Here is a 26,041-nt window from a genome sequence, read left to right as displayed (position 1 = left end):
CTTGCCAACTACACCATGTCAAGACTGGAGAGATGGCTCAGCAGATAAGATTGAATACTGCTCCTGCAGGAGCAGTTTGGTTCCTAGCACCCAAGTCAGACAGTTCCCAACTCATTACAACTTCAGCTCCCGGGCGTCGGGAGAATGATGTTAACACCTTTGCCCTCTGAGGGCACCTACTGAGTCAGATACACATTATCCCTCTCTCTCTCTCTCTCTCTCTCAATTAAAAATAAAATCTTATGTCATGCCAATGGGAGCAAGTCATGAGGTTTTACCAGTTGTGGTCATGAAAACTAAAACTTAATGGAGTCAAAGTGGGCCTCAGAGGCAATGAATGAGCATTCGTTTTGAAAAAAAAAAAGTAGAATTGATTAGAATTGAGAATGGGCTGTGGCAGTGGCTTGGACTAGTGGTGAGATTTTAATTTTTAAAGTTATTGTAAGTCAGTGTTTTCTTTTCTAGGCCTCTACCGTACGAGGCACTCACGAAGCTGATAGATGAAGCCAGCGAAGGAGACATGAACATCTCCACCCTGACACAGGTGGGCAGCGTTATAAAACGTACGCTGGCAATTGACAAGTCAATATTTGTAATTGACTTGACAATTTACAAAGACAGTAAAATGCATTGTGAAAGCTGCACTAAAACTTTTATCTCCATTCTTTACACAGGAAATAATGGTCTATCTTGCCATGTATATGAGAACTCAGCCTGGCCTTTTTGCAGAAATGTTCCGACTTCGAATTGGTTTGATCATACAAGTTATGGCAACAGAACTGGCCCACTCTCTGCGATGTTCAGGTATTTATAAATTCAGTAACTAATTTTAGGTGGAATTCACTTCTTGTGCATATGCGGAGTTTGGAACAGGGATGGAAAGGAAGATAGAGAAGCTGTGTGTGGCTGTTTTGTTCCAGAATTTATTAGTCACTAACAAAGGGAGAAAAAGTGTACTGGTTCAGCAACTTTCAAATGTCACCTCTTGGAGACTCCACATTCCACATTCTTCTTAACTAAGTCCTTTTAGCTAACTTCTTCCTAACACTTCAAGGGTTGTGTTGGATTCTGACTCATAGAAGGAAGCTTCTGGACACCAAGTGTGAGTCACCCACTAAAGTAGATCATAGTGGTAGTGGTATGTTAATATCATGATCAAACAAGGAAGGAAGTATTTTATTAACATTTATCTAACAAGACTCTAAAATATTTATAGGTTTATTTCTCAATATAACAAATTTTAGTTGAGAAAATAATTGTGGCCCGAGGAAGCTATACAGCAGAATTGTCACACAGATTTATCTACCTTTTCACAGTGCTTTGCAACCTTCGACACCTATGAAGTTCATACTTGAGAACCATGTACTTGAGTTTAACAAAAAGCCAGGCACCTTTAATCCTAGCACTCAGGAGGCAGAGACAGACAGATCTCTGACTTTGAAGCCAGTCTGATCCACACAGGGCTACATGCGGATCCCATGTCTCCAAAAAATTTCAAAAATGCTTAAATACGTTTACAAATTTGTATCAGGACACATTTATAGTTATATGTGACTATATATAATCTGCATGCAAGCTGGGAGTTAAATGAGCAAAAGTATTAATGACAAAATCAAAGAACTAGAGATGGCATAGAAAATATAATCACAGTGGCAAAACTCAAACAAAAACTTGTTTCATTCAAATAGCCTAAAATGGCATTTTAAACATTGTTTTTAAATATACGTATATTTGCATGTCTGTGTAAGTGCACATATGTGAGTACATATTCCTGTGTAGTTCTGAGAATATCAGATTCCCTGGAACTGGAGTTACAGATAGTTAGGTTTTGAGCCAACTGACATGAATGCTAGGAACCGAACTCAGGATCTCAACAAAAGTAGTGTCGCTTATAACCAACCAATTAGCCATCTCTCCACTTCCCACATGGCTTTCAACTGTTTTCTCTGAGGGTCTGAAGGGATGGTTCATCTTCTATCCAGAGTACCTGGGCTGGAATCCTAGCACGCACAAGGTGACTAACAGCTCTCTTAATTCCAGTCCCAGGGGATTCACTGCCCTCTTCTAGGTTCCTTAAACACTGCATACACAGGAAACATTGACATACATGCAGGAAAAATACCAATACTCATAAAATAGGTAGATAGGGTCTACATTTTTGGGATGTTCCCAAGTAGCCAAGGTGAGCCTGCAATTTGTGATCCTTCTGCCTTTACCTCTAAAGTACCTGGATTATAGACAGGCATCATAATGCCTGATGCACAAGGGCTTTTAATTGAGATCTATCTATCTATATCTGTATAGATAGATAGATAGATAGATAGATAGATAGATAGATATCTATCATATATATATAATTCAATGATATATATAGATATATAGATATATATACTTCAAGAAGAGAAACAATAATTATTTTATGACTATTATTTACCAAATGCTGTTAATTGCTTTCATATTTGGATGTATTATCTTATTTAATCCTTACTACAACCCACTAGGCAATACAATGTAATTCTGTTTCTGCAAATAAAGAAACTGAAAAATCAAAAACAAAAAAAGGAAGGAAGGAAGGAAAAGAAAAGTATCAGGTAGGACAGAGAGGCAGATGGATGTCTCTCTGAGTTCGAAGCCAACCTGGTCTACAAAGCAAGTTCCTAGATACCCAGGGCTACACAAAGAAACCTTGTCTCAAACCTTTCCCCCAACAAAAATATTAAATAGTTTGCCCAATGTAACATCACCAGTATATAATAGAATTTGAAGCCATGTCTGTTTGATTTCAAATGATTTCCCGTTGGTACATTTTTAGAAGTAAACGTTTGTATAGGATTCTGCAAGTGTGGTATCAAGGAATTTTTTTTCAGAGGGTTTGTGGCCAAAAGCAACTTCTGTGGAGGAAAAGATTTATTTCAGCTTACAGCTTAAAGTTCATAATAGAGGTATGGGGGTGTGCAGGGCAGGAACTCAAGCAGGAACCTGGAGGCAGGAACTAAAGCAGAGGCTATGGAGGAGTGCTGCTTACTGGCTTGCTCCCTATCGGTTGCTCAGTTTACTTTCTTACAGAACTCAGGACCACCTTCCCTGGGGATGACACCACCCACAGTGACCTAGGCCCTCCTGTATCAAACACTAACCAAAAAGTGCCCCCACAGGACTTGCCAGAGGCAATCTAATGGAGCCACTCCCTTTTCCCAGATGTTTCTAGCTCTTATCAGGTTGACAAAAACCAACACAGTATTCAGCAATAAACCTCAGTAATGATAAAACCTCTCAGTCATTCTTTACTGTTCTTGCCTGTAATAGAGCCTTCCTGTTAGCATCATCAAAACCATGGCTCTCCATTTTATAGGATTAAAGCCCAGATTCCTGGGTCTGGCCTGTAGCTACTGAGTAGTGCTTCCTGTAAAATATCTTATCTCTCTCTACTCTTGGAGATTGATATCTCCTCTGATTTCCAAACAATCACTGGTTATATATTGCTCACTTAAACCATGTTATACACAATATTTTGTTGTTTTTATTGTTCTTTCTCATATTTACATGTTCTATCTCTCCAAAATTAGTGGTAAACCCCTCAAAGTCAGGTGCTATGTGCCATACCTGCTTGTACTAACATGGCTTAAAATGATGACCTATATACATTTCTCTCAAAAAAAAGTGACTAATGTTGATTGACACATTCCGGTTCTCAGTATTCTTAATAAATTCAGACTCACTGTTCTCTTTTAACCGTTTACACTGAGAGCTTTTGAGTTTAACTGTGAGCATGTGCATTCACTGCTGTTCTCTGAATGCCCTCCACTTCTCTTGTTATCCTTAATTCTTTCCACCTTCAAATAAAGACTATAGGGAGTTGCCCAACAGTTTTGAAATAGAATAGAAAGAAACTAGTGGGACAGCTAATCTACAGTCTAGGTAGTTGGTTCTTAAATAGTTAAAAACCTAGTGTTGTATGAATAGCCAATTATATAGTGTTAGAAATTTGTTCTGTAACTTATACCATCTAAAGTGACTTAGAAATCCAATGAAAGGAAATAGAGGGTCTAGCCTCCATTTTAGAGAAAAGGAGAGAGCACATCAACATGAGGAGACCAAGTGCGATCACCATGTTCCTGCAATTTTGTCACTCAACAGGCTAAGGCAGGAGGATGATGAGTTTAAGACTAGCCTAGACTATGTAGTGAGGGCTTGTTTCAAGGAGAAAATAGAAAACAAGGATGTGGGAAGCAAACTAGAATTGACCTTCTGCCTGCATTTCTGATCCTTAGCTGAAGAAGCCACAGAGGGCCTGATGAATCTCAGTCCTTCAGCCATGAAGAATCTCCTGCATCACATCCTCAGCGGCAAAGAGTTTGGAGTGGAACGAAGTGGTAAGACCCAAGCATTGGACTTCTACTTCAGGGAATTGAATTTTAGTCCTCAGTTTTAAAATGTAGTTCTAAAAGTGTGGATGCTTCAGTACTTCTTAGAAGGGGGAACAAAATTTCCTCACAGGAGGAAATACAGAGACAAAGTGTGGAGCCCAGACTGCCACACCCGGGGATCCATCCCACATGCAGTCACCAAACCCAGACAGTAGTGTGGATGCCAAGAAGTGCATGCTGTCAGGAGCCTGATATAGCTGTCTCCTGAGAGGCTCTGCCAGAGCTTGATAAATACAGAGGCATCACAGCCAAACACTGAACTGAGAACAGGGTTCCCAATGGAGGAGTTAGAGAAAGGACTGAAGGAGCTGAAGGGGTTTGCAACACCATAGGAAGAACAACAATATCAACCAACCAGACCCCCCAGAGCTCAACCACCAACCAAAGAATACACATGGACAGACCCATGGCTCCAGCTGCATGTGTAGCAGAGGATGGCCTTATCTGGCATTAATAGGTGGAGAGGCCCCTTGGTCCTGTGGAAGGCTTGATGTCCCAGTGTAGGGGAATGCCAGGGGGAAGCAGGAGGAGGGGTGGTGGGCATAGGAGGCTGGGCCATGGAAGCAGGGGTGGGGGGATGGAATGGGGATTTCTGGAGGGAAACTTTGGGAAAGGTGATAACATTTGAAATGTAAATAAAGAAAATATCCAGTAAAAGAAAAGAAAAAAGGAAAAATAAAAGTAAGAATTGTATACTGGAAAAAATAATAAAATATTGTTCTTTATCATGGGAGCTATTAGCCCCCCAAATAAATAGAACTCCAATAAATAAAACATTTAAAAGCAATGCTATCTTTGGAACAAGACTTGAAAAGTAAAAGAAAAATTCAATTTAACAAAAGGCTTTGAACTAGGGAGATGGCTCAATGGTTTAAGTGTTTGCTGCCCATACTTAAGCTGAGTCAGGATCTCTAGTACCCACATAAATGCTGAGCTCAGAAGCATATGCCTGTACTTCCCTCACCCATGTCCCAGTTTGCCTTTATTGTTGTGGCAAATACCGTGACCAAAAGCAACTTGGGATAGAATGGGTTTATTTGGCTTCCATCACTGAGGGACGCTAATGCACAAACTCAAGCAGGCCAGGAACTGAAGCCATGGAGGAATGCTGCTTACTGGTTTGCTCCTCGTGCCTCCTGCAGTTTCTTCTTACTACAACGTAGGATCACTGGCTCACATTGGCTCAGCCTTCCCACATCAATCATTAACCACAAAAAGGCGCTGACAGACTTGCCCACAGGCCAGTGTGCTGGAGGCATTGACTCAGCTGAGGCCCCCTCTTCTCACATGACTCCAGTTGGTCTTAAATTGACAGGAAAACAAAAACAAACGAACAAATAACTACTCAACACACTCCTACGTGGAGATGGAAGGCAGAGCAAGGGGGATCTCAGGAACCTTGTGGGCCAGCTAGCCAGTACGTGCAGCATTTCGCTAGAGAGACCCTGTCTCAAACGAGGCAGAAGTCCAGGACGTACACTCAAAGCTGTTCTCTCGCCTCCATAGGCATTCCATGGCAGACATGTTTGCTCAGTTGCACATGCACTCTCCCTACGTCTCTCTGTCTCTCTGTCCCCCCTCACCCATCCACACACACCACGTTTTAAAAAAGACTTGGTAACATACATATGTAACTCATATGTGGAGGCCAGTCAGCAACTTGCAGGAGTTGGTTCTCTCCTTCCAACATACGTGTCTCAGGAACTGAACTCGGGTCATCAGACTTGGTCGCAAGGGCTTATACCTGCTGGCCCTCATGTTTCCTTTTTAACTTTGTAGTAGATTATCTTTCATTTTCCTAAGTCAAGAGGACAACCGAAAACTCACAGTCTGAATCTTTTTAGTATTCAAAATTTGGTAATTCGGTAGAAATGATAATGTTATGGGGGGGTTGTATGTTGGTAGTTGCAACATATCTACTATGTCCTTTCAGCCTTAAATTATGATACCTATAGAGTCTATAACAAGCCCATCTTCATGTGCACTTTTACACTTTAATTAACAGGTGTTAATTTATAGATCACTGAGACTGCATGCATTATTTTAGTGCATGAATACAGCCCGTGTCAATCAAAACCAGTGTGTATTCTGGGGTTTTGCAGCATTATTTATGCTCTATACCTAAAGAAGCAGAACCAAAACCTAAAGAAGTGAAAAAGTGATACCTCATATATTCAACTACTAATCTTGAGTTATACTTTTTCAAGTGGAGGGATGGCCATACTTTAGCATGTTTGATTTTTGTTTTGTATCCTTGTGTCCTTGCATGGCCTCCAGGGAGAGATGTGAGTGGGGTAGTGAGGGAATGAAGAAAAGACAACCCTGTACAGACACACAGAAAAGCTGAAATCATGGAGGGCCTGTTGTATATGTCTGAACAAGGAGGCTGGGCTCACCAATCTCCATAGCAGCAACCTTAAGGCTGTCAACATCAGGGGAGAAAAAGCTAAGGTAGACATTTCTGCACATACTAACAAGATTCACACTCATCCCCAAGGAAAGCCTTCTCCCTGAGCCTCACCTGGGGAACGCTTTGCCACTATCCCCCATGGGGCTGAGGCATTGAGTCCTTAGCATGGCCATGCCAGTGTCAACAGCACACACTCAGGACTTCATTTCCTTAGGACCCCTCCACTCCCCACAAAAGTTAGATAACAGGAGCTGGAGAGACAGCACGGCAGTTAAATGAACTTCCTGTTCATTCAAGTTCAGTTCCCATCACCTATGTAGCTCAGCTCACAACTGCCTGTAACTCCAGCTGCATAGAATCCAGCTCCCTTATCACATATGACATGCATTTGTGTCTGCACATGTGTACATGCACATACATACACACAGTGCACAAATAAAAATAGCCAGGTGGTGGGGGTACAGGCCTTTAATCCCAGCACTCAGGAGGCAGAAATAGGCAGATCTCTTGAGTTTGAGGCTAGCCTGGTCTTCAGAGGGAGAGCCCAGGACAGCCAAGGCTATACAGTGAAACCCTGTGTCACAAAATGTCGTCGTCGTCGTCGTCGTCGTCGTCGTCATCATCATCATCATCATCATATATTTTGAAGTTAGAAAATAGTACTCCTCAAGCTGGAGGTATTTGTAAAATGCAGATTCTGAATTAGCCTGATATGGGACCTGAGATTCTGCTGTCGGTATCTTCTGTAGTACCAATGCTACTGGTCCGAGAACCACACTTAAAGCTGCAAGGTTATACTAGGTGGGTTTTTTTAATTAAGTTAAAAACAAAAGAAGAATGCACAGGTAAGTATTTTTTTAAATGGTAGAGAAAATGAGATGGATTATTCTTTGATATCTTATTCTATGCAGTTCGTCCCACTGATTCAAATGTGAGTCCTGCTATTTCCATCCATGAGATCGGTGCTGTCGGAGCAACAAAAACAGAACGAACTGGAATCATGCAGTTAAAAAGTGAGATCAAGCAGGTAAGACATAACCTGGAAAATTACTGACATAGTCACAATTAACAGCATTCTTAGCTGGACATGATGGTGCATGCCTATAAACTTACACACAGGGGACAGAAGTTCGAGGATCAGCTACAAAGCAAGATGGAAGCCCGCCAGGAATACTGGACACTGTCCAAAAACAAAATCAAAACCAAAACATCATTTTAGATGAGACTGTGTTGTGCTCATGGCCGTAGTGTCCTGTCCCGAGTGTAACCTGAACCATTTGTTTTTCAGGTGGAATTCCGTAGGCTGTCTGTCTCAACTGAGAGTCAGGTGACCAGAGCTATCTTTTAACACGAACTGGCTTTCCTAACCCCTTTAGAAGCAGACTGTGTTGTGCTCATGGCCGTAGTGTCCTGTCCCGAGTGTAACTGGAACCATTTGTTTTTCAGGTGGAATTCCGTAGGCTGTCTGTCTCACCCGAGAGTCAGGTGAAACAAGGAAGAGTGTTTTAACAGATTTTAAGCAGCCATAGCATGCTTCAGCTCACAAGCTTTCCACAAGCCATGCCACTCCATGGAATGTCCCTCAGAGCAGCCGTTTGTAGACAGCATTCCCTTTTGTTGATCAAATGACTTAATTTTAGGAGGAAAGTATCTGGCAACAGGTAACAAGAAACTGGTGCCCTCAGTTTCCTTGGTATAGCTAATGTACAATGCAGAATAGACTTTCTTTATAAAAGTAGACAGACGTACCGCTTTTAAGAATAGCTAGCTGGAGAGATGGCTCAGCACTTAGGAGCAGTGACTGCTCTCGCAGAGAACCTGGTTTGGGTTCCCAGCACACACATGGTGGCTCACAACAGTCTGACTCCAGTTCCAGGACATCTGCGGATCCCTTCTAACCTCCATGGGTACTGCATGCACATGGTACACAGATGTACATGCAGACAAAATACTCATACAATAAAAATAAATAAATCTAAAAAAAAACAAAACAAACAAACAAAAAACCATGGGGCCAGAGAGATGTCTTAGTAGTTAAGAGCACTCGCTGCCTTTATGAAGGAACCAGGTTGAGGTCCCAGCACACACATGACAGCTCACAAGTGTCCTTAACAGTAGTTCCAGGGGATCAGATGTCCTCTTCCGGCTTCACGGGCACCAGCTACCCCATGGTGTACATACATATGTGCAGGCAAAAAGAACGCATACATAAAAATTTTCAAATTATATTAGTCCTTCAAAAATTAAAAAAACAGGTACAAGAGAGAATAGCAGGTTAGGTGAAGATTTTAGTTTTAAATCTTTTGGGGGATTTTAATATGCACAAGCACCATAAAAATAAACAACAATAATGTTTTATTAGATTTTCGTCCAAAATTAGATTTTATCACTGCTCTGAGAGAGGTATATGGGTGGCACTGTGTACATGAAGAACTGCATCTAAACAGACTGGGAATCATCGTTGCTAAACAATGTATTAGAGCCCCCTTCTCTGCAGCTAACAATGAATGGCTTGTTGCATTATACAATGAAATGGTTAGTATCTTTTAAAACGGTGGGAAAACATTCGATTTTAGGATCTCTGCATTGAGAAGGCGCTAGTAGCACTTCCTTTTTATTGTTTGAGAATTCCACACACGTCGATCAAATCTAATCCTCCATCACTCCCCTCCCCCTTCTCCATGCCCCCTTCCACTTTCCTTACACAACTTCATGGACTCATTTTGTCGAAGCCATTGAGTCCACTTCGTGCTACTAGTGTGTGCTAATTCCCTTTAGAAGAATGATAGTACTAAGCTCTCACCTAGGGTCCATGACCTAAAGACTGGACTTGTAGAGATCATTTGTATAGTTATTAATAGCACCTCATAAGAAAGGCTTAAAACCCCTCATGCTTTCAATGTAGACTCATAATAGCTTAAGGCATTAAAGCATCATGGGGAGAAGAGGCAAAATGAAGATTTTGCTTCTTTAAAGGGGGCTCTGAAACCATTTAGAAGAATTAAGCCAGTGCTTGAAGCCTAATTTGAAAGGAAATTTACGTACCTTCCTTAAATATCCTTTGGCGTTTGTATTTATGCCAGGGGAAGACTGGAATAAGCATGGGCTGGAGAGATGGCTCGTGCCTAAGAGCGCTGGCTGCTCATCCAGAGAAGCTGGGTTTGGTTTCCTGCACCCACATGGTGGCTCACAGCCTCTGTTGTTCCAGACCCAGGGACTCTGGCACCCTTGTCTGGCCTCCACAGCCACTGCACACATGTGGTCCACAGATATACATGTAGGCAAAACACACCCATACACATAAAATACAAATTAAATAAAATACCAAATATAGTTTAAAACTGAAAACCCCGCATGCTACAGTTCTTGCCAGGTAATTTTTTTATCTGAGCATTTCCTATTTGGAAGTGGAAAGGACAACTTCAGTGCTGAATAATTATTCATTGATGTGATTGGTTAACAGTCCTTGTTTTGGTTGAGGGCGACAGGCTAAGTGCATTATAGTTTGGGGGTTTGTTTTGTTTCTATTGCAACAAGGTCTCTCTATGTAACCTGGCCATCCTGGAACTCAATATGTAGCCTAGGCAGACCTTAAGCTCACAGAAACCTGCCTGCCTCTGCCTGTAGACTTCTGGGATTAAATGTGTGTATCATCACACCTAGCTCACATTATAGTTTTTATAGACATCCAGTATTATTTACACATTTTTATATTATTGGAGCGTGAAGTCCTTGTTGCCAGCTAGATTAAAATTGGCCTTTCCAGCTACTTGAGGTTTTTCTCCTACATATTCAGTACCTATAGGTCTTCAAAGGAGCCCAGACGGTTAGGACAATAATTTGGAGGAGAGGGAGACTACATCATCATTACTTTTTATTTTATCACATTGCTTGCCATCCTTGCATGCCTGTTTGATATTTTGTATTCTTCTCTGCCACTTTACCAGTACTCTAATTTCTAGGCAAAGATATTTCAGGGTAGTTTTTAATTTATTTCACCCTTTAGCATGGCATTTAGAGTAAACTTATTTCACGGGCTTTAATGGTACATGTCAAGCTAATTACTTTAACTGCTCCATAGCAATAATACCACTAATAGCTTTTTTACAACACAAATAATGATTGCCTTATCTCGCCTCTTTAAAAGTTTTATTTTCTCAATTTCTTTTATAGACTAGTGGTGGTCATCCCTCAAGTATAGATTTGATGTCACCGTCCTTTCCGGTAACTCACTTTATGTTATCTCATGCTTCATTCACAAGTGTTTTGATATACCGTTATGTAGATCATAACATAGTATTTGACTATATTAAAAAAAAAACAAATTGGGGGCTAGAGAGATGGCTCAGTGGTTAAGAACACTTGTTGCTCTTGCAGAAGACCTGCATTCCATCCCAGCCCCCACATTCACAACCATCTGTGGCTTTCAGGTACTCCTGGGGTATCCATTCATAAAATAAATCTGAAGGCTAAACACCTAAATGAATACATTGATCCAGAACTACCATGACTATACAAGAAGTGCCTATAAAGGGGACAGGTCTGTTTCTTTCCTAATAAGTTAGGAAAGGGAGTTCCACCACTTTCTGATTTCAAGAAGAAAAAAGTTTAATAAGTACTTCTTATGGATATTTATTCTTTGAACTGTGCATCGCCGTGCATCCTACAGTGGACTAGGCAGCATGAACATCAGTTTGGAATTGACTTGAAAATCTGAATTCTGTTCTGTATCCTAGTGATGCTGCATCAGAAAGACTAGGTTAGGCCCCAGCAGTCCGTTCTAAAAGGCTCTTTAGGGACCTCTGAGGCACTGCTAAATTTCAAAGGTACTCGGTTGTAGCCGGTCCCCTGAGAAGAATTCAGTTAGGAAATGAACTAAATGCCAACTTTATGTCAGGCCCGGGAGAAACGACACTGAACAAAACAGAAATGACATAATGAAGCTCACAATTTAGAACGATTCTTTTCTAATTAAATTTCTTTCATTTTTTCTACTTTATTAGAATATAGTAAGCTGTGAAATAATGAGTTGGGTTATGACATTTTCTTATATGTAAGATATACTTTAATCATATATTTTAGTTTAAATCGTAATAAGTTATGCTTTCATTTCTCACAAATTAAAGAAGAGAGCTATTAGAAATAATATTTTGACTAACCTTAAGTATCACATTAAGAGGAGTTGTCCAGCTTGGTGATTTCCATGTTAATGATGAGATATCAGTGATTTAGGAAATTAAAATGACATAAATTATTTTCTTACAAAATATTTCTATCATCCTTTATTTTGTATTTATTTCTGCATCTGATCTGCCAAATAATCGTTTTAACCAATGAATTTCCTCCTTCATGTAGCTTAACTTTCAGAGTTTTTATGTTGTCATACACATTTCTGTCCCATTCCTTTTTATTGCACGGTGATGCCCATAGTATTGCTATAACACGTTCTCTCTATCTGCTCATCAGTTGATGGACATCTAAGTGAGTTTATGCACAATGTCGCTATAAACCTTTAAGTACAGGTATTTACACAGGTATGTGTTTTCGGGTGTTTGTTGTAATCAAAGCACCGAGAGCAACTTGAGGAGGATTATTTTATTTTATGTCACAGTCTGATTACAGTCCATCCTCGAGGGAAGTCAGGGCAAGAATTCAAACAGGGCAGGAATCTGGAGGCAGAAGCTGATGTAGTTAGAGACCAGGGAAGAAGTTCTGCTTCCTGACTTTGCCCAGCCTGGTTTCTTGTATAGTCCAGGACCACCTACCCAGGCACCACACACAAAGGCCTATGCCTTCCTAGATCAGTCACTAATTAAGAAAATGCACGACAGACCTTGCTACAGCCTAATCTTATGGAGACATTTTTGTCCTTGAGAGTTCCTCTTCCTAAATGACTCTACCTTCCATCAGGTTGGCATCAAACAAGCCAAAACAATTATGTATTTTCATTTCTCTTGATCTATTTTTTTACAGGATGTGTTAGTTACTTTTCCTGTTGCTGTGAAAAAAAATACCTAACAAAAGCAACTTTATGAAAAAATTAAAAGGTTTATTTTGGCACAGTCTGAGGGCATGTGAGAAAACATAGCCACGGGATCATGAAGCATCCAGTCAGCTTGAACCTGCAGTTAGGATCGGATGAACGCTGGGGCTCCGCTCCCCTGCTCCTTTTTAAAAACTAGAATTTTCAAAGTTTATCTTTCATAATTCCATGCATATAGCCAATTTGTCTAGATTATGGCTATCCCATAGCTATCCCCAGCACTCCCTTACACTCTTCCCAGCCACCGCCAATACACACACCTCTCCTCCTCACACCCTCTCCATTTTTGCTTTTCTCTTTTTGTATGGTCCAGGGCCCTAACCAGTGGAATGCTTTTCACCCACATTTGGCACGAGTCTTGCTACCTTGATGAAGTTAATGTAGAGGATCCCTCCCAGACATGCTCATCATTGTTTCAATGGCGATTCTAAATCCCATCAAGTTTCCAGTCAGTCTCAACCAATGCGGAGGTTTAGCATTGAGGAACTATTAGACTTCTGCAGAGCTGAAGCACTTTGCATTCCTGGCACTATGCATTGGGATAAGCAGGCTGATTTCCTCAACCCCCTCCCCAGAGCTTATACTAATCTTTCTTTTCTTGTTGATCATCCTAGTGGGGTTTCATTTTTTCATAGCTGTGTGCCCAATGATATTGATGTGGCCACTTGCTTATGTTAGGAGAAATGTATAATTTCGATCATCTGCCCATTATTTTAATTAGCATAAAAAGATTATGTTTCATTGTGACATTTTCAAACATCCTCTCATTTTGTTCCTCGTTCTCTTCACCACCCTTGCCTATCTCCCTACCCCCTTTGTACCCTTTTGTCTCCCATGGTCTCTTTCCCACTTTTATGTCACATGTTGTCCCTTTCCCTCCTTCCTCAGCACCCCCTTTCCTCTCATGGTTTCCTTTAGAGTTTCATGACCTATACCCACACTTACATTTACATGCATACAGCCAATTAGCTGCTGAGTTGGAATTTCAAAGTAGCTTTAATTTGCCTTTCCCTGATTCTTTACCCATTTTAATTGTGTGTTTTATATTTGGGGGTTACAAGGCTTCTTTATATATTCTAAACACAACATCCTTCTAGAATACGTACGTGACTTGCACATATTTCTTCTTTCTGTGGATTTCCCTTTCATTCTTACTGATGTTCTTTGAAGAACAAAATCTTCCATTTTAACAGAGGTCAGTTTTTCTATTTTATCTTATATTGTTCCTATCTAAGGCTTTAGCTAAATCAACACCACAAAAATTTAATGCAATTTTTTTCTTCTAAGGACTTTAGTAAAATAGTTTAAGCTCTTACATTTGAGTCTATGATTATATCAGGAGGGGAAACTCCCTAAGGCCATCCGCAACTTCAGCAGTTTAGCAGGGGACACAGGATTAATCATATAATCATACAGCAAAAGGCTAAATAACAAAATCAGCAAAATGAAAGGGTGTCCTGGGTGAAACCCATAGGAAACACAAGATTCTAGAGTACTCCACCAGCAGAGCCATCTACAGATGCACTAAAATTGCTGTAACCAATGACTTGTTACAGCAAGTGAAGTGCTGCTAACCAAAAGCTAATTAAACACCCAGCACAGTGCCCCGGTCTTTGGGGCTAGTCATGCCTTCAGCCTCAATCTGGCATATCCCCAAACCCTAGACTCCCAGGAGGAAAGCAGGCATTCTAAATAAACCACAGTGTTGATATAGGCAATTCAGGAATAGTGATTAGTTTGGGGAATGGTGGTATCCATCCCAACAGCCAGATTCCAGATTAAGTGCCAAACCTGTAAAAATGACTTCTGAAAACCAGCACTCTAGTCTTCTGCTCTGGTCTGCTGTGTTGATTCTATTTTTTAACCAATCCCTTGGGCAGGCCCCATGCCAGCACAAAATCAACTCCATGGGCATTTTGGAAGACTTTTTGTTTGATTTTTTATGGGGGGTGTTTTTTTAGTTTGATATGGGCTTTTTGTTTTATTTTGTTTTGTTTGATATTATTGGTCTTTTTGCTTGTTTGTTTTGATTTCCCTTTTTGTGGTTTTTAATTTGGTTTGGGGCCCTTTGTCTTTTGGTTTTCTTTCTTTTTGCAAACAATCCATTGGGACACCCACTTTTGTGCATGGTGTCAAACAGGGACTACTTTATTCTCTGCCATGTGGGTATTCAGTTGTTCAGCACCATTTGTTCAAAAGACTTTATTTTCTCCCATTTAATTCTCTTGGAACTTTTATTGAAGATTAGACAAAATGTGATTTATTTCTGAATTTTGTGCTATTGATCTGCATGGGTCGATCCTATGCCAGTACGACATAGTTGAAATTACTATAGCTTTGCACAGTGCATTATGAAATTGAACTATATGAGCCTTCGTACTTTTTTCTTCCTTTTAAAGATTGTATTAGATAACATAGGTCCCTTAAACTTTCACATGAATTTTAGGAACAACTTGTTAATGTCCCTCAAGAATTTAACTGGGACTTTGATATAGGCTGTGTTCAATCTGTAGATCAAAATTACCATCTTACTCATGTCCTCTGATTTGTGGTTGTCCTTCCATTCATTTAGGTAGTTTATTTCAGTATATTTTACAGTCCGAAGACATGTTTTATACCTTTGTTATATTTATTCATACAGTTTGGCTTTTTGTTTCTTTAAAAAAAAAAGACAGGGTCTCTGTATGTAACCCTGCCTATCCTAAGAGTCACTATGTAGAACAGGTTGGCCTCAAACTCACAGAGATCCACCTGTCTCTGCCTCCCGAGTACTGTGATTAAACGTGTGCACCACCAAGCCTGGACCAATTTTTTTTCAATACTGTTTTAAAGGGGAATTGATTGTTTTCTTTGTTTTGTTTTCAGGCTGTTGGCTTCTAATACTTAAACAGATCTCATCTTTTAAAAAATAGGTGACAGTCCTGAGTGTATTTAGAAGCCCAATTAAGTGGTTTCTTTTAGAAGTTGGTGTAGTCATGGTGTTTTCTCTCAGCAACAGAAAAAGTAACATACAGAGGCTTGTGTTAAAAGTCGTGAAAGTAACAAACACCACCAGAGAGCAGCTAGAAGTTAAAGAGATAAAGCTAGATAAGCAGACAGTTTGGAATGTCCTGCGTTGTTGGTATTTTTATGGTTGTTACTCTGAATCACCAGAGTGCTTTATGCAATAATTTCCCCAGGGAACAACACACCAGTTAGTTATCCAATACCAAATGGTCAGCCTTGAAAACATTCACACAAGCATCATTGTACAGACTAAGCAGGTTGTTCTTGTGTATATGGATGTGACAACTATTGACGGAAAAGAGGCCATGAATTTGAAAAAAAGCAAGGAAGAATACTTGGAAAGGTTTGGAGAGAAGAAAGGGGGAAATGAAGTAATTAGACTATAATCTCAAAAAATAAAATACGTTATTTTTCATTAATTCACTTATTTTTTCACTTTACATCACAATCGTTATCCCCCTCCCGCTCCCCACTCACACAGTCCCTCCCCCAACCCCCACCCTGAGAGGATGGAGGTCCCCTTGGTTATACCCCGACCCTGGCACATCAGTGACTATACAGTGGTACAACACTGCAAGCTATACAGAGGTTGACTAGTTTTATTGTCATGTCCTTACATCGGCTCTTTCTTTCTCTTTTTTTTTTTTTTTTCCAGAGCTGGGGACCAACTCCAGGGCCTTGCAGCTTCCTAGGCAAGCGCCTACCACTGAACTAAATCCCCAACCCCACATCGGCTCTTTCATCTACCGTGTGCCCCCCCCCTCTATCGAGAACTTACAATTCACTGTGTTGTACATTGTTTATCATTTTTAGGTTTTGAAATTAAAATATAAGTGTTATGATACTCTTATCTATGATAAGAGGTCACTTTTGATTTACACTTGTTCTTCTCCCAAGTCCCCTGCAGCCTGTATTTCTGCGAGCAGTGGATCCTTTCCTACCGTATGTGAGCCACAGACATCTAAAGATAGTCGTCAAGGCCAATGGCAACGCCGGAGAAGACTAGATGGAGCACTAAATAGAGTACCAATTGGATTTTATCAAAAAGTGTGGAAAATTTTGCAGAAAGTGAGTATAACACAGAGTTATTCTTTATTTCCCTCATAAATTCTGAATTGGTCTAGCTAATGGGACATAACATGGTTGTAATTATATAGGGAGGAAATTCACAGATAAAGTATAGAGAAAAACACAAAGCAATCGATTTATTGTGACATGAATAATTTAGTCTATTTTCCTTATTGTTACGATGTATTGTTTCTAAATAAGATTTTAATAATCATAACCTCTCTGCTTAGGGCTATAGTCGAACATTGTGGAATATTGCAACACATTTGCTGACAGTCAATAATATGCTAATAAGTAGCTCACTTTCTTTGTTGGTACTATGAGAGTAGAGATGTTATTTGTAACTCCGAGCTGTTCATATTTATACGTAACTCCAATAAAACAATGACATATGTGGGGAGTTTGCACAGGCAGCTCTAACTTACATTCTTTCTTAGATGAATACCACTAAACAAATGAAAAGCTGCAGTGATGCTCTTGTTGTTAATAATTGGCTTCGTTTTTTGTTTTGATTTTGTTTTGGGTGTGTGTGTGTGTGTGTGTTTATGTTATATGTATGTGGGCCTGAATATACATATGTTCATGAAGTTCCAGCAGAAGTCAGAGGATGGCATCAGATCTCCTGGAACTGGAGTTGCAGGCAGTTGTGAGTGGGGTCATGTGGGTGGGGTTTTCTGCAAGACTAATGTCTTATTTAGTGCTTATATATACTGCTGTGAACAGACACCATGACTTAGGTGACTCTTCATCTGAAGGCTTCTAGCAGAATACTGACTTCCAAGCAGCTAGGATGAGGGTTTAAGCCCTAGGCCCACAGTGGCCTCCATAAACATAGCATAATAAAAATATATTTAGTCCAACTTTCAAAGCTCCCATAGTCTATAGTAGTCTTAACAATGTTGGAAGTTCAAAGTACAAAGTCTCTTCTGAGATCCATCCAATCGCTTAACTATAAAGCAAGACAGGAAACCAGCTGGACAAAGTCACTCTGCATCGCCAAGGCAGATGTTAAAGTGCTCTTCAGATCTTCAACTCCCTTTTCATCTTTGTTGACTGCAACAAACTTCTTCCTCCTGGGCTGGTTGCACTCCCTGTTAGCAGCTTTTCTGAGAGGATAGCCAGTGGCTCTGGCATTTTGAACATTTCATTGTCTCCAAGGCAACTTCAATGTTATGGCTTCTTGTTTCATCGTCTGGGATCCACACATGATCCTCTGGGCTCATCCATGGGGCTGGTGTCACTTCTCCAGCTCTGATCTCTGTAGCACTCTAAGCTCAGGACGATCCAGCCCACTGCTGCTGCTGTTCTCGGTGATCTTCCCATGGTACTGGCATCTCCAATATGCTGGGGTCTTCTACTGCAACTACGCTTCATCAAAAGCCTCTCATAGGCTCTCTTCATGGTGCCAAGCCTCAAACCCTTTGCATGACCCCTTCAGTTCTGGGTTATCAGCTGCGACTGAGGCCGCTCCTTTACCAATGGTCTTCCATGGCCCCTCACAGTGCCAAGCCTCAGCTGTTCTTCATGACCCCTTCACACCTTCAAAAACAGTACCACTCAGGTGACTCTTGCACATTACCTTGTGCTGCAGCTTCTTTGTGCTCTCAGAAAACGTTTTCAAGAAGTTTTCATCTCAGAGATGTTGGTATCTTCTTAATCACCGCTAATTTCTTAGCTCCAGCTAACCAGAATTGTCCCAGTCCCTTCTATTTTTCACTCTAAAGCCAGAGCCACATAACTGAAGCTGCTGTGTTCTGCTGATTTCTGGGGCTGGAACATGGTCCCCCCCCCCTTATTCTATTACCAGCTGGGTTTAAAGATATGGTCCACCAAGCCTGGATTTAAGTCCTTCTTCACTTGCCCCAGATTCAAATCACTCACAAACACAGTCTTCCATATTTCTACTAGGATAGCCCATAAAGCCCCATTTAAAGCATTCCACTGTTTTCCAAATCCAAAGCCCAAAATCCACATTCTTCCCATAAAAAGCATGGTCAGGCCTATCACAACAATATCCTAATCCTGATACCAACTTCTCTCTTAGAGTTCTACTGCTGTGAACATATACCATAACCAAGGCCACTCTTATAATAAGGACAACATTAAGTTGGCGCTCACTTATAGGTTTAGAGATTTAGTCAAGTATCATCAAGGCAGGAAGATGACAGCATCTAGTTAGGCATGGTGAAAGCCGAGCTGAGAGTTCTACATCTTCATCTGGAAGCTGGTAGCAGAATACTGACTTCCAGGCAGCTAGGATGAGAGTTTTATAGCCCACACCCACAGTGACACACCTACTCCAACAAAGGCACACCTACTTCAGTAGGGCCACACCTTCTAATAGTGCCACTCCCTGGGCCGAGCATATAGAAACCATCACAACTAGTAACTGCTTTTAACCTTTGAGCCCTCTTTCCAGCTCTGAATTATTTGTTTTGAGACAGGGTTTGTTATTGTCCCGGCTGGCCTCCAATTCAAGATCCTCCCACCTGAGACTCTTGGAGTGCTAAGATTGCTGGCATGCACCACCACACCAGGCCTAGATAGAAACTCTTGGTGTGATTAATATTTCTTCTTATTTCTAAGGCTTATTACATAAAAGACATGTAAGGGCATGTCACACCAGTATGGTGATGCTAGTTTTTAGAGGACCAGGAAGACCATTATGCTCAGTGAATGATCTCATGTATACAAATACAGTCTTTTTTCTTTCTCCTGACATAGCTCTCATATATGAGGCTGGCCTCATTTTAATCAAGGATGGCTTTGCTGATCCTTCTGCCTTTGCCTCCTGGCTGCCAGGATTACAGGTTTGTACTCCCACACTGGGTTATGTCTCTCTGAGAAGTGAGCCAGTCTCCACGTGTGAGGCAAGCACTGTGCCAACTGAGCTATATATCCATTGCGTAGGTCTCATTTCAGTCTCCTGGGTGCTACTTTTGCTTCATTTCCCTTAAGAAGGACATGAGAAATAGTTCACTAATGGCATCATAACCTTGACGTAGGGTTTTTGACCCTGTCAGCACAGTGATCTTCCAGGGACACAATAGAAATAGCAAAAGTCGATTCCTCAGAGTCTCATTTTATGGTTGCTTGGAGCCTGCTTTGTTACAGCTAACTATTCCAGCATGACAGATACCAGTGTGTATTTTCTCTCTCCAGTTACTGAGGGATTACCACAACTCAACTTAATAGACATGTCTTAGGTGCTCTGTCCACAGAAGGACATCTGTTCTTTGTCATCAAGGAGGTGACTCTTGTGGCTACCTTCCTTCAAAGCAACTGTTACACAAAGTCAAAATGATTTGTAATAAAGATACCTAATCACAAGGCAAAATGATTCTTGCCACTGTGACTAATCATCTGAGTTCCATTCAGGGACCCCATGATGGAAAAAACAACTCACCACAAGTTGCCCTCTGACGCTTCTACATTTGTTGACTTGTGCCTGCCACCACCACCACCACACACAAATAAATGTTTTTTAAAGGATGCTTAACCACAAGGCTGTAGGGATAAAAACAAAGGACTATTTAAGTCTGCCTGGGAAGAATGGTAGATTTTGGCAGAATCAAAACCTAGACTTGGTGTCTTAGAGAGGTTAAACCCACACCTGTCCAGACAGGAAAGTAACAATAAGTTCTACATGTTTCAAAGCTGGTAATTGAATGTACAGAGATTACTTAGAATCTGGAAAATAGCATGTAATTGTCCAACTGAGTCAGTAAACCTGTTGGTTATATGTGGTTGTTTTATATAGTTTTGTTTTCTATAGAATCTAAAGTAAGTGGTTAATTCCCACTGCTTTTTAATCGTTGATTTGATATGCTAGAGAAAGACAAAGAATTCCTCATGTATGTATTGATCCAGGTTTGGTGTTCCACACCTGTGCTTGAAAGCACTGAAGAAATGAAGACAGAACTTCCAAGAGCAGCCCCAGCCACATAGTGAATTTGAGATAAGCTTAGGTCACATGAGACCATGTCTCAAATAATGACAATGATAATAATGTTTTTTGAGTATCTACTATGCACAAGACTGTCTTCTGGTTATTCCCATTACAAAAGACAAAATAGCCAACAATTCTGTCTTTGTGGAACTTATATTATTCACAATAAGTAATAAACAGAAAATAATATATTTACAATGTTAAAAGATGGGAAAATAGGACAGGAGAAGAATATCGATAAGGTATGCATGGTATGTGTTCTTCCACTTCTTCCCCTGTGGTGTTCAGGAACTGTTGCACACCAAATGGGGAAGGATGGAGCAGAACTGTGTCCTGTAGTCCACATCTCCCTCTGGTGTGACCAGACTCCAGTACACACCAGACAAGAAAGGGTGAAGCGAAGTCCAGAGTGGGTGGGTCACAGGACCCCAGTGCTGCAGTGACAATAAGCGGGTATTGGACTCCCCAGACAAGGTTAGAGAAGGAGAAACCCTGCTGGTAAAGGGAGTTCCCCATTTTTGCCAAGCTCAGAAGGCTATCAGAACAATGGTAGACTTTGACCTTAATCAGCAGTGCCCGACAATGAGGGACTCAACTAGAATGAGTAGGAATGGGTCATGTACATTAATGTATACTCCAAGCCATTGTTTACAGCCTAAGTCTATTAACTTTCTTAAAAAATAGTGTGTGTGTGTGTGTGTGTGTGTGTGTGTGTGTGTGTGTGTTTGTGTACACATGATGGTGGGGGGCACATGCCGTAGCATACATGTGGTGGTTAGAGAACAATTTTGTGGAGTATGTTCTCCATTTCCTTTACTTGGGATTATGGGAGTAAAGTCATTTCATTAGGCTTGCACGGGTGTTGGCGAGCACCTTTTACTGCCAAGCATCTTGTCAGCTTTTGAAGCACACTAACAAACATGAGGTCTCTCCTTCTGGCCTCCCAGTTGTTAGCTGATCTCTGGCAATAACACGCTTTTCTATTTCACAGTGTCACGGGCTTTCTGTGGAAGGTTTTGTTCTTCCCTCTTCAAGCACTAGGGAGGTAAGATTCTGTTTTCTATTTACAGGACAGCAAGCTTTGCCATCTGAAACTTCTCCATCATCAGCTGTTGAATTGATAGTGATTGAATCGATATTATCGAAACTAAATCTATCAATTAGTTTTTAGAGTAACAGACCTACCATTTTATCAAGCAACTGAGTCTGAGATGCATGGAGGACGTAAAGATGGAATGGGAATATTAGACAATGATAAGACGGCGCTAGAGAGCTGGCTCGCTCAGTAAAGCGCTTTGCTGTGCGAGCATGAGCGTTTGCTTCTCCGACTTGTTTTCTTAGAGCAGAGTCCCAGAAGGAAGATTTTAGGGTAGAGGACAGTCTCACTTTTATGACTCTTGTGCATTACCAGATTGCCTTCCAAATTGATTAAACCCACTTACACCATTTCATCAAAGGGGCTGAAGCCATATTGTAGTTACAGGGCTTTTTACCTCTTCTCAAAGGACAGGATTCCTGTCCTTGGATGATGGGATCCTAGAAAGTGACTTTCTTTTTCTTTTTCTGTCACAGATGACCCCAGGCGAGATTAAATTCTCTGTCCACGTGGAGTCCGTCCTGAACCGTGTGCCTCAGCCAGAGTACCGTCAGCTTCTGGTTGAAGCCATCCTCGTTCTCACCATGCTGGCCGATATTGAAATCCATAGCATTGGGAGCATCATTGCTGTGGAAAAAATAGTTCATATTGCCAATGACTTGTTCCTTCAGGAACAGGTAGGTTGCCGCATGTGGATTACACCTGCGGTCACTGCATCTAGGAGTTTGGGGGCAAGAGGATTGGAAGATCAAGGCCAGGCTCAGCTATTTAGTGAGCTCAAGACCAGCTTTAGCTACAGGAGACCCAAAACATACAGCTGATGTTTCCTTCTCTAGCTACTATGAGAGAAGACCGAGGTATCCAAATGAAATATGAAGGAATGCAAGCCAAGGTGGGCATCCCAATGTGGTCTCACCAGGGTTATCTCCAAGTGCTAGTAACATCCTCTGTTATTAGCAAATGTGGCTCATTTAATCAGTTTTTAATTGATATTTTATTTTCAAAATGCTTTATAATAGAAAATTCTAAATGGTAATTAAAATAATTTAAGGAGTCGAGTGACAAGTTCTATGTATAGCAATTCATATCTATCCTTCAGAACCCTTCACGTCCCCTTCTGGTTAAACAGCCAAAGGATTGGTGATGGGGTGGAATACTAGAGTTGGACTTAGTAGGATCAGTAAAACTTTTCCTGTTCACTGTGTTTTCCTACCCTTTTAAACCAAATAGAAAACCCTCGGCGCAGATGATATCATGTTGGCAAAGGATCCTGCATCTGGCATCTGTACTCTTCTGTATGACAGTGCACCCAGTGGCAGATTTGGCACCATGACCTACCTCTCCAAGGCCGCTGCCACCTACGTGCAGGAGTTTCTGCCACACAGCCTCTGTGCCATGCAGTGATGGCTGTGGGTTCTGGCTGCTAGAATACTTCAGTATCTAGCCTGTCTGCTTGATTGTGCATGGAACTGACATGTTAACACCTGATCACTCCCCCATGCCCCTTTCCTGCCCCATCCCTCCCAAGAAGAGAGACAACTTTGCTGATAATCTCACTACTTTTGAAGAAAAGAACCCTTACCCGGTGACTCACCTCCAGAGTGAAAATTCAACCGGGCCTGCAGTCACTATTCCTACTCTTTTATGGTTCATAAAAGTCTGCATGTGTTTTTATTCTGTAGAGCTGTTACCAGCTTAGTTTTTAAACTCCTTTTGGGGAAAGGTATTCATAACTTATTCCTGTAAGTTGGTTTTCTTCTTTGTTGGTTTTTACGTGTGCATATGAGTGGTGGGTATTGACTGGGCCATCATTTCAAGAGAGTAGATGCTAAATTGGATTTTATGCTGCTGTCAATTGGAACTGTCTACTCTAAGTGCCTTTACTTAGGAAAAGCCGGTACCAGATCTTGACTTCCTTCTTCACTCAAAGGTTGCTTCACTCTGAGTGGTGAAATGGTGGTTTTGTTGTAGAAATACTGCCTTTCATTGTTCTTTCTGTATCGGCCTACCATCTCTGTGGCGAAATATTAAAAAAATGTAAGCTCCCATGGAAGTTTAAGGATGTCTGTGTTAATACTTGGAATAACCCAGAGAAATGGAGCCAGGAACGTAATTCCAGAAGAAAGGAAAGGAGAGAAGTTGTATATGTAGCGCTTTACACATAGGGAACCAAGAGACTGTCAGAGGTAGGTAGGTTGTTTGTGGACAGCCTTGAACACCCAAATCCTTACCTCTGGAGTGTAGCCACACACAACACGGAGAGTAACTGAAGCCTATCTTAAGCAAAGTGAAACTCAGCATCCAGTCTGTGGCTGCCTAACTGAACACTACTTTCCTGTCCCTTGGTTTCCCATCTCACCAATCAGTCCCCAGCACATCCAGCTACCTTTCACTCCCTCCACATTTATTCTTCAATTCCTTCATTTACATTTGTTTTTAATTTTTAATTTGAGTTAAATTACATCCTTTAATCTTGATAACTGTGGTCAAATATCTATTGTTATACATATCTGTATGTGCTTGTAAGTGGTTCAATAATTTGTAACTGTTTTTGATATGTCTGTCTGTCTCTACATAGACGAACTGAATAAGAATGTAAATAATATTGCAAACCAAGCCTGGTCATACCGACTGCTAATCCAAGCACTTGAGAGTCTGAGGCAGGAAGATTATGAATTCAAAGCCAGTCAGGGATACATAGCAAGTTTCAGGACAGCCTGGGTATGAGACCCTGTCTCAGAAACATTTGAAAGCATGTTGTGCATGTGTGAGCGAGTGGTGTGCTGGTCTCAGGCTGACACTCGAAGGGTAGTAGAAATATACCTTCGGTCCTATTTTCTGCTTCGCTGAATAGGTAGCCTGGCTTAACAGAAGTTTCTCCTGATTGTCCTTGTTTCTAGCCAGAGGATTTCCTTCTCAACTCCCCTTTCCCTCAAAATTTTAAGGGTTTTCTCCCAGAACAGTAACAGGTAGAATGGGGCAGTGAGCTCAAAACAGTCAGAGCGAGGTGGATCTTCTGAGCACCCCGGCTAAATGCAGCGTGCTAGCAGACAAGCGGTGGAAGCAAAGGGCTGCCAGCCACCTCGACCCTCTCCCAAACCATGGAAACACAGTGAAGAGCTTTCTGAGTCCTGGCTTTCTGGTGACTTCTGAGGAGAGCACACAACCTGTTTCTGCACCTGTTTGTCTTTTATAGGCCATGAAGAGAAAGCCAGCCAAGCACTGTGGGTGGGAGCTCCACGCCTTCCTGACCCTGTTTTTGAATTGACACTGATGCCTACATTTCTCTGGAGTCACTGATTTACCTGTGGATATAATGCTCAGACAGTGGTATTTAATTTTTAAAGTAACATTTTAGAAAATAATACTGCCATTTTGTTCATTTAAGAGTGTTAACATGAAGAAAAAACATGTTGGGACTTTAAAAAAAAACACATAATGTCTTGAAATTAGAATAAAGACTAAGAATTGACTGTGTCTAGTGTTACTGCACAAAAGCTTATCCAGTTTGTGACTGAAGCTTATTCATGATTATTTCACATAATATTTTGGTATACAGTATATGCAAAGCTCATTAACTGGGTCAATAAAACTAACATTTATATACTGTGCATTATCATATATCATATACCATATGTAAAAAACATAGGTTTAGTGCTATCTTTAGACAGACTGTCCACTAAAAATATGATGGGTGTTTACTCTAGTTCAACTCTATAAGTGGTGTTTCTAAACTACTGGAAAATAAGTTTGTTGTAAGTATTCTCAATATTTCACATAGTGTTTAAAACACTCACGGGTTTGAGCCTGGTGGTCATAGCACATGCCTTTAATCCTAGCACTTGGGAGTCAGAGGCAGGTGGCTCTCTGTGAGTTAGAGGCTAGCCTGTTCTACAGAGTGAGTTCCAGGACAGCCAGGACTGCATAGAGAAACCCTATCTTAGAAGACAAACCATAACACAAAACAAACCCAAAAACTCACTGGCCATTTCTATAAGAAGAGAGTAGTTACCCAGCAAAGGTGAACAGTGTCTCTACATGC

The 26,041-nt window shown here is 41.0% G+C and overlaps 1 protein-coding gene across 3 annotated transcripts in view; it reads left to right on the top strand.

Moving 5' to 3' along the window:
* Nucleotides 1-25,603, top strand: part of Phka1 (phosphorylase kinase regulatory subunit alpha 1) — a 125,258-nt gene extending 99,655 nt beyond the window's left edge. Inside the window, exons 24-33 of one of the 3 annotated variants that reach the window (XM_032889572.1) lie at nucleotides 466-544; nucleotides 675-804; nucleotides 4,272-4,373; nucleotides 7,749-7,864; nucleotides 8,284-8,322; nucleotides 11,011-11,061; nucleotides 16,784-16,954; nucleotides 21,895-21,948; nucleotides 22,476-22,676; nucleotides 23,230-25,603. In XM_032889572.1, the coding sequence (XP_032745463.1) occupies nucleotides 466-544; nucleotides 675-804; nucleotides 4,272-4,373; nucleotides 7,749-7,864; nucleotides 8,284-8,322; nucleotides 11,011-11,061; nucleotides 16,784-16,954; nucleotides 21,895-21,948; nucleotides 22,476-22,676; nucleotides 23,230-23,403 (1,117 nt within the window). In that variant the 3' untranslated portion in view covers nucleotides 23,404-25,603. Of the gene's footprint in view, nucleotides 1-465; nucleotides 545-674; nucleotides 805-4,271; nucleotides 4,374-7,748; nucleotides 7,865-8,125; nucleotides 8,165-8,283; nucleotides 8,323-11,010; nucleotides 11,062-16,783; nucleotides 16,955-21,894; nucleotides 21,949-22,475; nucleotides 22,677-23,229 lie in introns of all 3 variants that reach the window. The other 2 variants (XM_032889573.1, XM_032889574.1) reach the window with 2 other exon arrangements.
* The last annotated feature ends 438 nt before the right edge of the window (nucleotides 25,604-26,041 follow it).

The sequence above is a fragment of the Rattus rattus genome, chromosome X (genome assembly GCF_011064425.1).
Source record: "Rattus rattus isolate New Zealand chromosome X, Rrattus_CSIRO_v1, whole genome shotgun sequence".
Taxonomy (NCBI): Eukaryota; Metazoa; Chordata; class Mammalia; order Rodentia; family Muridae; genus Rattus; species Rattus rattus.
Note: the sequence above shows the minus strand (reverse complement) of the source record. Positions and strands in the feature narration are given on the sequence as shown.